We start from the raw sequence: 18144 nt of genomic DNA, 5'->3' as shown, positions 1-18144 counted from the left end.
TGTCTCCTATGTGTAGGTCAGTACAGTCCTCATTGCATTGTGCAGCATACACCAGACTGCTGTTCCGGGTGTGTGGTACCGGTCTTTGGGATGAACCAGTCTTTGTGGGAGTGTGTTGCTGGGTTTGAAGTATATCGGGATGCGGTGTTTGTTGAACATTCTCCTGAGTTTCTCGGAGACCCCAGAAACATACGGGATGACTGTGCTCTTCCTTCTGTTCCTCTTCTCCTCGTCGCTCACCTGGTTGGTCTTTCTGGAACCTGTTGCAGTTTTCACAAAGGTCCAACTGGGGTGTACGTGTGTTGGTATATGTTGAACTAATTGGAGTGACCACCAGAGGGCGCGCTCTTTTTTTTGCTGTTTCTGTTCTGGTTCAGCTGTTGTGGCCATTTTAGGTCAACATTCTGTTGTTGTTGTTGTTTAAATCTTAGTTATTTTGTTGAGAAGAACATGCAAAGTCCACACAGAGGACGATCCGGGACCACCCCCAAGGCTGGACTACCCCGGGGCTCGAACCCAGGACCTTCTTGCTGTGAGGCGCTAACCACTGCTCCCCCCATGTAAAACAATGACGTCTGCATTGGTTTCCAGTCGTCCCTCCTCCACCCCCAACCTCTCTGCTTCACCTGCCCTCCCGGCAAACCTCTTGCTCCACACTGACGGCAGCAAAGTAATGACGACAAGAGGAAAGAGACTGGACGCTTGTGTGGTGGCCAGGTGAGAGACGTGTTATTAGCAAACCCAAGCCCTCTCTGTACAAGCGGCCAGCCTGCTGGAGTAACCAAACAGCCATGCACTTCATGTGTACACAACCTCCTTCTGGACTCACAACACCGCTCTGTGGGTTATAACACTGCCGTGACGTCATTATGAAGGTTGTTTAACCTTTTCAGTAAAGACATGACTAAGCCCCTGGAGTTTAACGGATTAAGGCAGAGCAACCACTTCTAACAGACAAGTTGCCTTTTAAATTTAATTTGTCCTGTCAGATTCATTTCAGTATGTCGTCCCGTTGCTCTGGAAGCTCATCTGGACAGCAGTCTCAAAGCTGTGTCACGGGGGGGGGGGGGGTCCCCATTATTCTCCCCAATTGTACTTGGTAATTGGCTGGAAACAACTGAAGGGGAAAAGGGGGGAAATTCCTGATGTGTGCAGGTGTTTGTCAGCTCAAAGGGGGGTGTAAGTAAAGCGTCATCATTAAACTTGCCCACATTGAATATGAATTCTGGTTCACGGGCCTTACAGTCCAGGTCCAGAGACCGGTTCTGTGTGTCAGCAGTTGGAAGTCAGGCGGTGTTACTTTAAACTGTGAGCTCAGACACGCTGATGAACACGTGTGTGGACTTGCTGAACAGAAAGACACTCTGACATGTTGAGGACTTTATTTCACAGAAACCAGCAGTTTAAGGCAGTTTACCCCCCATTAAAAGCATTTCTCAGCAAAGCAAACAGCAAACATTTCTGTAGCATATATTCTGTAAATATGGTCACACATAGCAACAAAGAACCAAACCCCTTCAACCAAGTTATGATAAATCAAGATAACATCTTACAGGACATGGAAAATATCCAGCAAATCAAACCTAATTCTCTACCAGCTCAGCTACAGCCCAGAAACACACATCCTGCACACTACCCGTCACTTAGCAGAAGCAGTACGAGGGTAACAACAACCTACAACTTTTAACCACACAATCTGCTGCAGAGAGAAAACACAACACGCGTACAACAGGTCAACCTGCTGATGCTCCAAAGACGGATGCTGCATCAGGAGGACGTGTCCATTCTGCAAGCAGAGCTTTGAGAAGAACATGTGGAGGAAAAGACGGGACGTCATGATGCTGCACAACAACCCATCACAGAGGTGGTGCCCTGAAGGGTGGAGTGAAGGGGGAGGATGTCACGGGGGAGACTAAAGGTGTGTGTGTGTGCTAGTTGTGTTTTGGGAGGGGTTTCATTGTGTTGACAAACGGGGAAGCTTTTATGAATTCATCTGGAGACAAATAGTGCGCCCCTCCTCCTCTAAGTAGAGAGTATTGATATTCCATCACTTCTTTCTTCATGCTGCTGTTCTAACCTGTCGTCTGCAGGGGAGTCATGTGATGTGTGGGAGGGGGATTAGGAAAAGGATCTGTACACACAATTTACTGCAGCTCACTGGTTTAAACTACCACTGGAGTTTCACTCCAACACCATGTTAATGAGTCCACATTCATATAAATGCTTTATGAGGGATTTTCTCTTCATACCAGAGAAGGTCTGATCCAACGGGTCACCACTGTTCTTCATGTGTGTGTGAGCTTATTAGTTTGTTCTACAGCTGTGATGGATTGTTGACTTTTGTCCTTTAGCATGTCGTGTGTAACTGCCCACACCGGTTACCTTCATTATGACTCACGACTGATTTTTAACTGACACATTCCCAAATTATAAACTAAAAGCTGATTTTGAGAGGGCTCCTTCCTGCTTGATTCCCCAACATGTCCTCAGACCTACAAAGAGACACAACCACAGTTAAGACAGGAAATATGTGCACGTGTCAGTCTGCGTTACGGTCCTGATGCTGGTCTTCTCTAAGTGAGGAAGAGGCGTGGTGGTGAGTGACCACACCAAATGTCAGAGCTCCATTCACACTGAAGGAGAGTCAGCAGAACCAAAGCAGACCAGCTGCTGAGCCTGAGTTCTCCTCATCCATGTTGTTCTGTCTGCTGGTAAAGCTCCTCTACCAGCTTGTCCTGTCACAGCTGCTGGTGACACACAACCGCTTCCCCTCCTCCTCACACCAACACCAGCTGCCCTCTTCTTCCTCACTTGGCTGCTGTGATGAAGATGGAAACCCCCATGCACCCTAAGACATTCCTACGTGAAGGGCAGCATTAAAGTGAGCGACCACAAACAGGTTCATGGTCTGGATGTTTGTGAACTAGCTGTTGTCTTCAATACACCACCACAGCACATGTCAAAAAAGAGCTTTTGCATTTAAAGCTTCAGGACTGAAACGTTAAGAGGCTCCGTCCCAACACACTACATGTTCATTCTTTGAAGACCAGCAAACAAAATGTATAAATCATTATTATAAATTCATCATTTAAACATTCAAACATATCGACGACCTTTCCAGTAAACACGGGACAATTCTGTCAACCAAGGACATAATTATTCATAAAATACCATCACCTGTTTTAATTGTCTCATCATTCATTTGATGAGGGCAGATGTTAGTTTATAATACACATGTTCATATTTCCTGGGTAGCGACACTTTAACCTTCCATGTTGTGGGAAAACCAGCTCGGGTCAAAGGTCGGCTCTGCAGCTCCAAAGAGAGTCAGGACATTCAAAGTGCCTTGAGGACGTGGTGGTCAAACACCTGTTAACTTTGAGGACCACCCTTACCAACCAACCATTTCACACACCGCCATGTGGTGGCGCTATAACACAACACAGCACAGCAGGTAACATGTGGTAGATCCATGGACACCAGACTTACTTAGTTCAGTGTGAAGCACCGGGGTTCAATTTCTCAAAGGAGCTCAGCAGCTCAGAGCTGCTGTCAGGAGCTGTGGGGTCAGAAACAGTCCGTTAACAACCTTCTCCTGAAGCAAGCTGCTGGACTACAACATGTGAAGCAAAGCCACGGTTGGACCACAAGGCCAGAACTGGCCCTAGTTTTTGGAGTGCCTATTTTCTCCTCAGCTGTAAAATGGTGGAACAGTAATAATGGCACTTCTGCATCAGTAAGGTGGTGTGAAAGTTTCACCACCTGATCATGAAGTAAAAAACCTCTACTTACAAGGTGGAGGGCGCTTGGCTGAAATAAAGACATAAAACAAATGATTAAGGGTGTCACAGAGGAAAACACCATATATGATATATGATCCCTGTTCACCCTCCCGCCACTGAACCACATCTCCACATGACCCTTGACCCAAGTGTCGGGTTGGTCAGGATGTTGGTGATGTATTTTCAGTTACTCTGACGCTGATTGGAGTAGATCAGACAATACCTTCAGAACAATCTCTCTCTCTCTCTCTCTCCTCTCTAGCTCTCTCTCTCTCTAGCCCCCTCTCTCTCTCTCTCTCTCTCTCTCTCTCTCTCTCTCTCTAGCTCTCTCTCTCTCTAGCTCTCTCTCTAGCTCTCTCTCTCTCTCTAGCTCTCTCTCTCTCTCTAGCTCTCTCTCTCTCTCTCTAGCTCTCTCTCTCTCTAGCTCTCTCTCTCTCTCTCTAGCTCTCTCTCTCTCTAGCTCTCTCTCTAGCTCTCTCTCTCTCTCTAGCTCTCTCTCTCTCTAGCTCTCTCTCTCTCTCTAGCTCTCTCTCTAGCTCTCTCTCTCTCTAGCTCTCTCTCTAGCTCTCTCTCTCTCTCTAGCTCTCTCTCTCTCTAACTCTCTCTCTCTCTCTAGCTCTCTCTCTAGCTCTCTCACTCTAGCACTCTCTCTCTCTCTCTAGCTCTCTCTCTCTCTCTAGCTCTCTCTCTCTCTAGCTCTCTCTCTCTCTCTAGCTCTCTCTCTAGCTCTCTCACTCTAGCACTCTCTCTCTCTCTCTAGCTCTCTCTCTCTCTCTAGCTCTCTCTCTAGCTCTCTCTCTCTCTCTAGCTCTCTCTCTAGCTCTCTCTCTCTCTCTCTCTCTCTCTCTCTAGCTCTCTCTCTAGCCCCCTCTCTCTCTCTCTCTCTCTCTAGCTCTCTCTCTCTCTCTCTCTCTCTCTCTCTCCAGCTGTCCCAGTATTACTGTACATGTAAGACTCAGTGAGAGGCTAGATAAGACAGCCATCTAAACTTCTAGAATATCAACTTGATGAACAACAAATCAAACATTTGAACCATTTCATGTGATTCCCTCACCTTTCTTCTTCTGGTACAGTATGGCACCAATGACTGCGATGATGATGACGATGACAGCAGCAAGTACTCCAATGATGATGGGGATGGTATTGACTGTTGATTAAAAAACACATATGTGTGTATGTATACACAAACACATAAATATATATCCTTGTGAGCCTTCGGCTGCGGTCACACCAGCACTGCTGAATGTGAAATTTCGTGGTGAATTTGATTCATATCAATGAATTCGTCACAATAAGTGAACTTGGATCTGGGTGCAAGGTGAGTCGGCCTCGATCACTTCATGTCGAGTTCAAACTTGGTGAACGGTGACACCTGAATTTGCTCCGTCGACAATAAAAGAGCTGCTCTGACTGTTGTGACGTCTGACGGAGCAGCCACTAGAGGCAGTAAATACAGGAAGCTGTCGTTTCGTTAACCATCTAATTTTATACTACCGTGCTCTGCCAAAAAATAAACTGCTCCAGGAGAAAATAGGCCTCATGGCTTCCAGTCAGTCATGGAGCAGGAGTAGACAGCATCCTAGCTTTCATTCATTTATTTGAGTTGAGAGTTTTTTGTAACTATTCCACAAGGGACATGGAGGAATTTCACCGTGCCAGTTTCTGGTGTGACCGCAGCCCGAGGCTCAAATGGATGAAGTGGCTCTAAGTTGTTAGTCATGCTCCATTTGTCTTTACCATTTTGTTAATGAAGGTTTTGAATCACTTAAAGCAATAAAAAACTTCCAGCTTTTCCCCCCTATGAGCAATGCATCAATTCATCATTTCCTTCATTAAGACAAAGGTGAATTTGCTCTTACACCAGAAATAGTCCACACCACAGTTTGATTGTAGGAGAACCAGGAGGCCTGAACTTTGGTGAACTTGTTTTTTATTAATTTGGTGCAAACCAGAGTCGACATGGAGGGTTCACACCTGTCGAAAACATCCAACCTTACCAAGAACATCAAGAAGTCCAAACTGACTGATGACTGACAGGCACAGAAGTCAGTCTTTGGCTAGTACCTACTTAGGCCATTGTGTCCCTGTTCAAGGCTTCAACAGAAACAACAGAACTAACCAGGATCTTTCCTGTTGGTCTTGATCTTTGATGGATGCAGTTTGGTGATGATGTCATCCTTCATCCCAGAAAGCTGAACCACACAGTGGTACTTCTGCCAGTCCTCAGCCTTCATTGATGAAAGGTCAACGAGAAGGTGAACGCTCCTCTGGAAGGTTCCATCGTGGTTGGGGAGGAGCTCACCATGGTCCACCTCCTCCTCCTGGAGCTCCTCCTCCTCTCTCTTCCAGAACATCACGATTCTGTCAGGGTAGAAACCTGTAGCATGGCAGGTGACTGGAGAGGAGGGAGACCTCTGGAGCAGAGACACTGAGGGGGGGACTGGGGGGAGAGAGAGAGAGAGAGAGAGGTTGACAAAGCCCTTTATTAAGCACTACAATAGGTATACAGACAAAAGGACAGCAGCTACGTAAGTGAAAGTGAAAACACAAGTCAACAACACAGCCATGACTTCCCCATTTTACACCGATTAGAAAGAGAAGACCAGGTCTTCCTCATCTCCCACTGAGCACAATACTCCCTGGCTGCCAGTTTGAAGCTGAAAGCCACCAGATTGTCTACCATTTTGTAGTAGGCATGTTGCACCGAGCCTTCAGCAGTCCTGTAAGAACCTGCAGAGGGTCCATACAGTCCACCAACAACAACAAAAAACCCAACAAACATGATACAGAGACCACTCACACAGACACACAGACACCCCTCACACAAAACACACAACCCCCGCCACCCAACCAATCTCCTCCCACCAAGACAAACAAACAGCGCCCACACATAGCCCTCCTTATGGACTCAAACCAGAAGTTCATGGACCCTCAGAAACTATTCCCCGGATATCACGTGACAGCAAAACGATGCAGCACTACTGGCCATGCACTACAGCTCCTGAACAAGGAATCTCTTGGGAGCCCGCAATGCATCATCATCCACACCGGGACCAATGACCTGCACTATCTGCGCAGTGACACGGCTGTGGCGGTGCGTAGAGTGGCAGAGAGAGCAAGTGGAGAATTCCCAGAGGCTCGGATTGTGGTGTCAACACTCCTGCCACGGCGTGACACCCCACCCCATATAATCCATGGAATCAACACAGACATCAGCAGAGGCTGCGCTGCTCTTCCCAATGTCCACCTGGCTCACCATCCAGCCATCAGCCTCCACCACTTCTACGACGGACTGCACCTTCACAAGGAGAGGGTGCGGATTTTTGCGAGGACCCTAAAAGATGTTGCTTTGGGCCGCAACCCAACCACACCCACTTATCCTCCACCAGTAGGAGACTACAGACCAGAACCCTCCCACATCCCCAGATACCCCCCTTCCCCCCCCCCAGAGCACACAATACCTGGACCCCCCCCCCCCCAGCCCCATACTCCATACTCACCTTTGGGCCGAAAGCCCTACACACACCCACACCTACGTGCTGCTTCCCCCAGGTCCAAGAAACCTGTGCACCCAACCCCTCCAAAAAACAAAAAGGCAACAACACTTGACAGAGCCTGTCCCCCACAGCACAGGCCACAAAGCTATGCTGCTGCAGTAGCCCAGCCCCCTCCCACACCCACCGCCCCAGCCAAGACTGAGATTGGAGAGATAAAGGAGATGCTCCACACCTTGTGCTCCAGACTCCTGCATGGCAGCATCTAAGACAACCTCTACGTGCCATCAGATCTTAATGGGGTAACCACTTACACGGGGAAATCCTGAGTGTTGATTTGGCTCTGGTTGTGTATAATAATGCCCACAATATCGATAGTGAGGTATTTGGTAAGTGTTATCATGATATTTCATATTTATCTTCTTCCACTGTAACTTAATAATTCTCTGTCTCACAAAAGAGACTCATTGTATATTTTCTTTTCATGCATTCTTTTTCTGTCTCTTGTTGGAACATCCAGGGTCTCTTCTCATCTTCCTTTGGGATGAAGAGTAGAGACCCTGACTTCTTAAAAAACATCGAAAATGTCGACATAGTCATATTAACTGAAACCTGGTGTCGTGAAGACATAACCACCCACTGTCCCTCAGGTTACAAAGAAATAATTATTCCATCAAATAAACTTAACTCAGTACATCGTGGACGAGACTCTGGAGGTATTTTGATTTGGTACAGGGGATGTTTAACCAACCACATTTCAAAAATTAAAATTGGAACATCCCACTGCTGGCTAAAACTCAGCAATAAAATTGGCATATCAAACAAAGATATCTATCTCTGTGCTCTATATTCTCCCCCAATTGAATCCCCATATTATGATGAGGATTTCCTGAGTAATCTCCATGAAGAGGTAAGCCTTTTCCAGGCCCAGGGAAATGTGCTGCTGTGCGGAGATTTTAAGGCAAGAACAGGTTCAATGAGTGATACCATTGACCCTCAGGGTAACAGACATGTGTTTGGTCAACATTCCCTGTACCTCTCACCAAGCCTCATTAAAAGGAGCTCCCTCGACCGTACTGTGAACAAGGCTGGTAAGGAGCTAGTGCACCTCTGTCGCGCCTCTGGCCTGTACACACTTAATGGTAGGATCAGAGGAGACTCTTTGGGAAGGTTCACATGTTGTTCAGGTCTTGGAGCTAGTGTAGTTGACTATGCAATAACTGACATGGACCCCACCTCCTTCAACGCATTCACTGTCAGACAACAAACTCCTCTTTCTGACCATAACCAAATTATGATTTTCTTCAAAACTATTAACCTGACTCAAATGCCTATAGAGGAGCCCAGCAAGCTGTTCAAAATTAATAAGACCTACAGATGGGCTCCAGACAGTGCAGAAAAATTTATCAATATCCTGAATTCATCCAAATTACTTAATATGATTACTAACTTCATTAACAAACCGTTTGAAACTAATAAGGACAATACCAACCAAGTTGTCAATGAAATCAATTGTATCTTTCAGACGGCAGCAAACATGGTCCTACCAAGGACCCACAACAGAAAAAAGAAACAATCTGAAAATGAAAAATGGTTTGACAACGATTGTAAAAATATAAGAAAAGAACTGCGTAAATTGTCAAACCTGAAACACTACCAACCTCAAGATATGGATATAAGAAAGAAATATAGCGAAACATTAAAACGATATAAACACACATTAAGAATGAAAAAACAAAGCCATGTAGATAGAACCCTACAGGAAATAGAAAAGTCCCTGAATCAAAACCAATTCTGGGAAATGTGGAATAATTTGAGCTCTACAAAACCACAAGACCTGCCTATCCAAAATGGAGAAATTTGGAAAAGTCATTTTGAACATATCTATTCGGAAATCCAACAAGAACACTCAAATTCCAATTACAATCTGATCAAACAAAAATTACGGTTGCTCGAATGCACTATAAAAGACAACCAAAACCCACTGGATTTTCCAATAACACAAGAAGAATTAGCACAGAAGCTCAAATCCTTAAAACCCAATAAAGCTTGTGGCCTTGACAGCATCAGAAGCGAGATGCTTAAAAACAGCACACCTGAGCTGCAAAGGGCAGTACTCAAATTGTTCAACATCGTTCTAAGTTCGGGATTTTTTCCTGACATCTGGAGCAAAGGGCTTATAACTCCTATTCATAAAAATGGAGACAAATTGGATCCTAATAATTTCAGAGGCATTTGTGTGAGCAGTAGTCTGGGGAAGGTGTTTAATAGCATTTTGAACAATCGAATTCTAACCCTCCTTAACGAACACAATGTCCTGAGCAAAGGTCAAATTGGCTTCCTCCCAAATCACCGGACTACGGACCATATTTACACCCTACACACCCTCTTAAATGAAAATGTGAATCAAACCAAAAATGGAAAAATATTTGCTTGTTTTATTGACTTCAAAAAAGCTTTTGACTATTTGGCATGAAGGACTATACTATAAACTTTTACAAAGTGGTGTAGGAGGTAAAGTGTATGACATAATAAAGTCAATGTATTCGGACAACAAATGTGCAGTTAAGATTGGAGACAAACACACTGAGTTCTTCACTCAGAATAGAGGGGTGAGACAGGGCTGTGGACTTAGCCCGACACTGTTTAATATATATATTAATGAACTGGCGGTGCAGCTGGAACAGTCTGCAGCCCCAGGTCTCCCCCTGTATGACATGGAAGTGAAATTTTTGCTTTATGCAGATGATCTAGTTTTGTTGTCACCAACCGCAGATGGGCTGCAACAACTACTAGACCTGCTTGAGGACTATTGCCAGCACTGGGCCCTGGCAATAAATCCAAAAAAGACAAAAGTAATGATCTTCCAGAAGAAGCCCAGATGTCAGGAAAATAGATACCAGTTGACTCTAGGTAGCATCACCTTAGAGCATACGATGCAGTATACTTACCTGGGTCTAATTATTACAGCATCAGGGAGTGTCAGTAGGGCAGTGAATAACCTAAAACAAAAAGCTGGCAGAGCTCTATATGCAATTAAAAATAAATTCTTTAACATTGATATACCAATCTCCATCTGGTGCAAACTGTTTGATAGTGTAATTCTGCCCATTGCACTATATGGAAGTGAGGTATGGGGTCCACTCAGTCTTTCCAGCTACACTAGATGGGACAAGCATCCAGCAGAAACCCTACATGCTGAATTCTGTAGAATGATTCTGAAAATACAAAGGAAAACACCAAACAACGCATGTAGGGCAGAATTAGGCCGGTTTCCATTATTAATAAATGTACAAAAAAGATCTCTAAATTTCTGGATGCACTTAAATACAAGCCCAACAAATACACTGCACTTTAAAGCTCTGAAAACCCAAGAACTGAACCCCGAAAAGAGTCCCCTGAAGCAGCTGGCTCTGAGACTCACTAACCCTGTAACAAATACTAAGACCAACCAACCTCAGGCCAGCAATGCATCCCAAACAAAGTTTACAATAAATCAGGCTATAAAACAAAGCAAGAACAATTATCTGAAACATTGGAACGCTGAAATCAAAACTCAAAACAAACTAGAAGTCTATCGGGCCCTAAAAACAAACTATGATTTGGAAGAACACCTCTTAACTGTCAGAGACAGGAAGCAGCGACAGATCCTCACCAAATACAGGCTCAGTGACCACAGTCTCGCCATTGAAAAGGGGAGACAGAAAAAGACGTGGTTGCCAAAAGAGCAACGATCATGTGGTCAGTGCGTGACAGATGAGGTGGAGACAGAGGTGCACTTCCTCCTTAAATGTGACAGATTTGAAAAACAGCGCTGGGCTTTTGTCAAGGAGCTGGAACACGTGATTCCAGAGTACCAGGAAATGGACGACGCAGGTAAGCTGCGGGTGGTCCTGGGAGGGGGGCCAGCGGCGAGCATTGCAGCAAGATTTATATTATCTTGCCACAACCTGAGAGATAGTGGGGGATGGCACCTATTGCTACTGTTGTTATTTAATATCATAATCATTGTTGTTGTTGCTGTTATTATTATAATCATTGTTGTATTGTGTTGTTGTTGTTTTACATGCTTTGGCAATATGTACACAAATGTATGTCATGCCAATAAAGCACATATTGAATTGAATTGAATTGAGAGAGAGACAGATGAGTTGAAGAAAATGAGACAAGAGAGGGAGACACAGTAGGAGAAAGGGATAAAGAGAGGAGAGTGGGCATTGGAAGAGAAAAAAGAGTAAGACAGACAGAAGTGAGACAGCAGCAGAAAGAGAGAAAGGAGGATGATGACAAAGACTGAAGTGAAGACGGTGAAAGAAAGAAAGAGACAGAGAGAGAGAGAGAGAGAGAGAGAGAGAGAGAGAGAGAGAGAGAGAGAGAGAGAGAGAGAGAGAGAGAGATCCAGGAATAGGGGGAGAAAAAGAAAGGGGGGTAGGGAGGTGCAGAGAGCCAGAGAGAGATAAAGAATAAAAAACAGAGGCAGGTAAAAAGAAAGATGGAATGAAGTAAAAATAAAACCTGGTCAGTGTAAACAAAGTCAAACCACGATGCTGTTGTGTGTACCGTGTGTGTGTACACACGAGTCCAAGACCCCTGTAATGTTACTGTACATTAGAAACAGTAGAGACATATGAACACTGCTGTGTCCATGACACACATCAGGTCATGTGACTCTACCTGTCCTCAGTAGACGGTTGCTCCCATACTGCAGATACTTCTTCAGCCAGTCAACACACACATGGGTGAAGTAGTTCTTCTTCTGAGCTATCAGAGCTCCGTCTCGATCCCATCTCAGCTTGGTGATGACAGCCTGTGGTCTCGGAGCGATCCATGTCTTTGTCTTCAGGTCCAGAGCGATGAAGTCTTCTCCATCATAACCATACTGAGCATCTCCATTAACTTCTCCAGTCTTATCGTCCCACTCACAGCCATACATGACCTGAAAGATGTGGACGCCTGAGAGAAGAGAGACAGAGAGAAAAGAGACAGAGAGAAGAGAGACAGAGAGAAGAGAGACAGAGAGACAGAGAGAAGAGAGACAGAGACAGAGAGACAGAGAGACAGAGAGAAGAGAGACAGAGAGACAGAGAGAAGAGAGACAGAGAGAGAGAGACAGAGAGAAGAGAGACAGAGAGAAGAGAGACAGAGAGAAGAGAGACAGAGAGAAGAGAGACAGAGACAGAGAGACAGAGAGACAGAGAGAAGAGAGACAGAGAGAAGAGAGACAGAGAGACAGAGAGAAGAGAGACAGAGACAGAGAGACAGAGAGACAGAGAGAAGAGAGACAGAGAGACAGAGAGAGAGAGACAGAGAGAAGAGAGACAGAGAGAAGAGAGACAGAGAGAAGGGAGACAGAGAGAAGAGAGACAGAGAGAAGAGAGACAGAGAGAAGAGAGACAGAGAGAAGAGAGACAGAGAGACAGAGAGAGTGTTAAAGCAGAGACACGTCCTGACACAGTCAACCTTTAAGAGTCCAGACCCTGTTCACCACACAGACTCAGAGACCCAGAGGGACCACAACACAGTCTCTACACCTGTCCTCCCTACACCACCTGGTACACTCTCATCTCAGCAAAGAGGAAGGAAAGGTTTTCACACACACACTCACACACACACACACACACACACACACACACACACACACACACACGCACACACACACACATACACACACACACTCACACAAACATAAACACACACACAAACACACACACACACACCAGTAACGTGATGACGTAGGTGGTTCTGTTTTCTATGCTAGTGCGAGCGCGAGTGCGGGTATTGCATTGAAATACTGTTAACTTGTGCTATTAGCTGGAGCTGCGTGGCGACGCACGGAGAGGCTGGACCCGGAGGAAGACGCTGGATGAGCATCCAAGTCTTGGTCCAGTGCACACATGTGGTCTAGGTCGCTACAAGTGATGCGTTCACTTTCTGGGAGGTGTGTTTTGGAAGAGCAAGCCTGCACGTCGTCAATATCGGAGGGTGTAAGGGGCTGGTGGTTAAACACGTGACGGACACCCCTCCCCCCACTCCCCCCACCCCTCCCCCCACTCCGGGTGTGACTCGTGAGGGAGGACGCTGTCCCGCCTTGCTACGGTAGGAGGCCAGAAAGCAGAAGACAAGCCTGCGTGTTCTCTGCGCTGTACAAGAAGGTTGGTGAGGAGTTTGTCCTGCCAGCCATCACACATCTCTGCTGTTGTCTGGGTAACCTCTGTACCACACGTTACCACTGATATCCACACACACACACACACAAACCTCCACACACACACACACACACACACACACACACACACACACTCACACACACACTCACACACACACACACACTCACACACACACACACACTCACACACACACACACACACACACACACACACACACACACACACACACACACACACACACACACACACACACCTCCACACACACACCCACACACACACACACGCACACACACATTGGAAGGGACATTGCACCGCTGTGCATCCCGTGCATACACCAGCACACATCAGCGCCCAGTGAACTGAACTGAACGGGACTGTACAGCAACGGCGCTGGTACACACACACGCCAAACACACACACACGCACACACACCCAGACACTATTAAGGGAGCAACGCGGTCATCCAGACTGGTGCAGCAGACGTGTTCAGCCATTGCTGAATGATGGTTTAATGTTCTCCTTACCTGTTACTGCTGAAGCCCAATGCTTTTAGCGTGACGTCATCCTTCATGGACACCGTGGGGGTTTGAGTGACGTGTCATGTGAATGTTAAATGCCTGTCTAGAGGTCCTCTGTATTCTAAAGGAGGTGTCCTCTGGCCTGTTTAACAGGAGCCAGTTCAGTGGTCATGACAGGGCCACATTATGGGATGTTTGTCTCTCACGTTTAAATGTGATGGTAAAGGGAAAGGGTATGGCTCATTAATGGCCGGTGGTGAGGGTACTGTAGGGATTTCATTCATGGGGCTTCGTGTTAGAGGCCAAGTGTTTAAATGAACTCCTACTGTGACCAAGTTTTATTTTAATAATGCTCCTGAACGCCCTGTGTTTATTATAAAGTAAACATCAGAGAGAAAAGGCTGCCATCTTTCTATGTAATGTACCAGTGTATTGGGATACTTACCTGGGGGTAGGGCGCTTCACCTGTCTAGCTAGGTCTTTGTAAAGTAGGGGGGTGGTATCAGGTCAGTTCGCTACTTACCTTGCACACACTGCACACACTTCAGTCGGCCCCTTAGGACCCTCCAAGTACCCTGCAGCCTACTTTACACAGTCTAAGAAGCTACCGTTGGTCCAGGCTGCTACACAGCGCACCACTTGTTCACTCACCTGAATACTGAAGCCATAAGCATTGGGTGTGGAGGACCTACACCCTGTCCCACTCAGTCCTCCCCACATTAAGCTCTGGGTTACCCCTACAAGGCGGCGGCCATACTTCCCACCGTCCCATATACAACCTACACAATCTATATAACCTATACAATCCATGCAATCTACACACACCTGTGTGTGTGTGTGTGTGTGTGTGTGTGTGCCTGTGTGTGTGTATATGTGTGTGTGCGTGCGTGCGTGCGTGTGTGTGCGTGCGTGTCTGTGCGTGCGTGTATGTGTGCCTGTGTGTGTGTGTGTATGTGTGTGTCTGTGTGCACGCGTGTGTGTGTATGTGTGTGTGTGTGCGCGTGTGTGTGTGCGTGTGTATGTGTATATGTGTGTGTGCGAGCGTGTGTGTGTGCGCGTGTGTCTGTGTGTGCGCGTGTGTGTGTGTGCCTGTGTGTGTGTGTGTGTGTGTGCCTGTGTGTGCGTGCGCGTGTGTGTGCATGTGTGTGTGTGTCTGTGTGTGTGTATGTGTGTGCGTGTGTATGTGTGTGCCCGTGCGTGTGTGTGTGTGTGTGTGAGAGTGTGCGTGTGTGTGTGTGTATGTGTGTGTGCGTGTGTATGTGCGTGTGTGTGCCTGTGCGTGTGTGTATGTGTATGTGCGAGAGAGAGTGTGTGTGTGTGTGTGTTTGTGTGTGCCTGTGTATGTGTGTATGTGTGTCTGTGCGTGTGTGTATGTGTGCGTATGTGTGTGTGCGTGCGTGCGTGCGTGCGTGTGTGTGTGTGTGTGTGTTGGGGAGTAAGATGGAAGTTTTGTCTCTCTGAATAAAAAACATGTTATTGGTGAGAAGTGAAACATAAACATACCTCCAGTTTGGTTGAAGCGCTGCTTCGCAGTCTCAATGTTGGTTTTGAAGAGCTGCTGGGTATTCATCAAACCTTCAGTCTGCCTCTCCCAGTACTGTGGGTCACCTGCTGTGACCTGCTCCATCCAGTCTTGTTTGGGTACTGCTCTCTGAGTGTTGCTGTCATAATGAACCATCTGAAGACCATCAACCATCCCAACACCCACAAACTCTGGGAAGTTGGGCACGTGGGAGGAGGCAGTGTAGAAGTACTTCAGGGAGTGGGGCACTGTCAGGAAAACACATCATGTGAGGGTTTCAGCTTTGGGAATCACATCTTTTGTTTCATCGTCAGTGATTTTTGTGATGGATTGTAGTTGTTTGTGTGTGTCTGTACTTTAGGGTGAAAGTCAGGAGGAAGTATTTATCAGTGTGACTCATGTCATCACCGTTATTGTGTTTTACTGAGGACTTTGCCCTGCTTGTCTTCTTCTTATAGCTTATATGTAGAGAACAAACAGGTGTAAATAGGGAGCGGTACCGTCCTCATGTGCTCATAATGGTACATGTGAACCTGCTCTGATACCAGACCACCGACAGACCACTACACAAGTCCTGCGTGCCAGCCGTGTTTTCTGCTTCACTTCTGCTTCAGCAGCCACAAGCTACACAGAACTGTGTTAAAAGACGAGTACACGCCGTTTAAAAAGGATGACAAGAAATACCTCATTGTACCAGAGGCAACAGCGCCACCTTGTGGGTTTTTCACTGCAGTTCAAAATAAATCCCTCAAGTCAACATGTATCCATGATGCTGCAGTTCAAACGATCTAGTTAATGAATTCAGCAGCAGTTAATAAAGCCTACGCTCCCACACCCTGCATAGCCAACAGCGCCATCTCCTGGTAGAACTCAACATGCACGCACACAACACGCCAGAACAGACGGCCGGCACGCGACACAGACGCAGTCAGTTGGTTCAGGGAAACACAAGGTTGGAGGTGACAATGTCAGCAGCAGCAGCAGCAGCATCGTGTTGTGTATTCAGGTTGGTACCATCAGAAAGGGACGAACATGTGATGGACACACAACATGTTAGACCTGTAACGCTACTATCAAGTACTCTTACCCGTACTCGGTACCCACATGGAAGTACTTGTACTTGGTCTGAAAAGAAGTGTTGTCAGTGCGTCCCTGTCCCTAAATATTTAACTAGAGGCACAGAAAGAAAGAAAGAACGAAAGACAGACAGACAGACAGACAGACAGACAGACAGACAGACAGACAGACAGACAGACAGACAGAAAGAAAGAAAGAAAGTCAGAAAGAAAGACAGACAGACAGACAGACAGACAGACAGACAGACAGACAGAAAGACAGAAAGAAAGACAGACAGACAGACAGACAGACAGACAGACAGACAGACAGACAGACAGACAGAAAGAAAGAAAGAAAGTCAGAAAGAAAGACAGACAGACAGACAGACAGACAGACAGACAGAAAGACAGAAGGAAAGAAAGAAAGAAAGTCAGAACGACAGAAAGAAAGACAGAAAGACACACTTACTACACCATCTTCACACACCACCTCCCATTAAACCAGCATCGGTTCAAAAGGCTCCACGGAGGACACGTGTTAATACTGGACATTAAGGAACGGGCCATAAACCTTAATAAAGTAAAGGACGAAGCAGCGTCCATCTTCTCACAGGGAGTCTGTGACGTCAGCCCAGCACGCGCAGTGACTAATTAACTTTACTCAAGAAAACACGTTTAAAGCTCAGAATTTCAACACACACTTACCTGCAGACGCAAGAGGACACAAGAGGAGCAGCAAAATAAACACTCCCATCTTCTCTCTTGGACCAACTGGATCTGATGAAACTACACAGAACAAGCGACGACGACGGACGCTTCTCTTCCGACTGTTGATCCTCCGAGCGGCTCAACGACACTACAAAGCTTTTCAGTGGGAGGGCGCCAAAACCTCCTTTCAGCCAATAGAAATTCAGGAAAAGCCGAGAGACTCGGTTTCTAGGCAGAGTTGAGTTCAACAGGTTATGAATCGAAAGTGAAACTTACTCGCAACGCTGAACACAGAGAGAAAGAGAGGGGGGAGAGAGGCAGAGAGGGGGGGGGGAGCGAGGGAGAGAGAGAGACAGAGGGAGAGAGGGGGAGAGAGAGAGCCAGAGGGGGGGGAGGGGGAAGAGAGAGAGGGAGAGAGAGAGGGAGAGAGAGAGAAGGAGAGAGGGGGGAGGGGGAGAGAGAGAGGGGGAGAGGGGGGAGAGGGGGGAGGGGAGTCTCTGGGTTATGTTTGACTAAACAAGCTCCACCGACCTTTTCTCCAAATTCAAACATCATTCAGTAATGAACAAGAACACAAAAGGTGTGTAACACAAAACCGTCCACAACTCCACCAGTTTTCAGCCCTGTGTGTGTGTGTGTGTGTGTGTGTGGGTGTGTGCTGTGTGTATGTGTGTGTGCGTGTGTGTGTGTGTGTGTGTGTGTGTGTGTGTGGTGTGTCTGGTGTGTGTGTGTGTGTGTGTGTGTGTGTGGTGTGTCTGGTGTGTGTGTGTGTGTGTGTGTGTGTGTGTGTGTGAGTGTGTGTGTGTGTGTGTGTGTGTGTGTGTGTGTGAGTGTGTGCGTGTGTATGTGGTGTGTCTGGTGTGTGTGTGTGTGTGTGTGTGTGTGGTGTGTCTGGTGT

General features: G+C 46.6%; 1 protein-coding gene across 1 annotated transcript; it reads right to left on the bottom strand.

The window, feature by feature from the left end:
- Positions 1 to 1367: 1367 nt before the first annotated feature.
- On the bottom strand, positions 1368 to 17379 carry LOC130133301 (H-2 class I histocompatibility antigen, Q9 alpha chain-like). The gene is made up of 8 exons (XM_056301970.1): positions 17244 to 17379; positions 15465 to 15731; positions 11951 to 12229; positions 5902 to 6222; positions 4837 to 4929; positions 3793 to 3810; positions 3490 to 3559; positions 1368 to 2492 (listed from the first exon to the last, which is right to left on the bottom strand). The coding sequence occupies exons 1-7, from the start codon at positions 17290 to 17292 to the stop codon at positions 3495 to 3497; spliced, it is 1092 nt and encodes a 363-aa protein (XP_056157945.1). The 5' UTR covers positions 17293 to 17379; the 3' UTR covers positions 1368 to 2492; positions 3490 to 3494.
- Positions 17380 to 18144: the final 765 nt, after the last annotated feature.

Source organism: Lampris incognitus, unplaced genomic scaffold, assembly GCF_029633865.1.
Source record: "Lampris incognitus isolate fLamInc1 unplaced genomic scaffold, fLamInc1.hap2 scaffold_264, whole genome shotgun sequence".
Taxonomy (NCBI): domain Eukaryota; kingdom Metazoa; phylum Chordata; class Actinopteri; order Lampriformes; family Lampridae; genus Lampris; species Lampris incognitus.
Note: the sequence above shows the minus strand (reverse complement) of the source record. Positions and strands in the feature narration are given on the sequence as shown.

Bases quoted from the DNA above. Each gene is read 5' to 3' on its own strand.
- LOC130133301 (XM_056301970.1), bottom strand. From the start codon at position 17,292: ATGGGAGTGTTTATTTTGCTGCTCCTCTTGTGTCCTCTTGCGTCTGCA. The intron at 12,230-15,464 runs GTATGTTTATGT...CTCTTCTCTCAG, and splicing joins GCGCTTCAACCAAACTGGAG to GCGTCCACATCTTTCAGGTC. The intron at 6,223-11,950 runs GTAGAGTCACAT...CTCTCCCCCCAG, and splicing joins CAACCGTCTACTGAGGACAG to TCCCCCCCTCAGTGTCTCTG.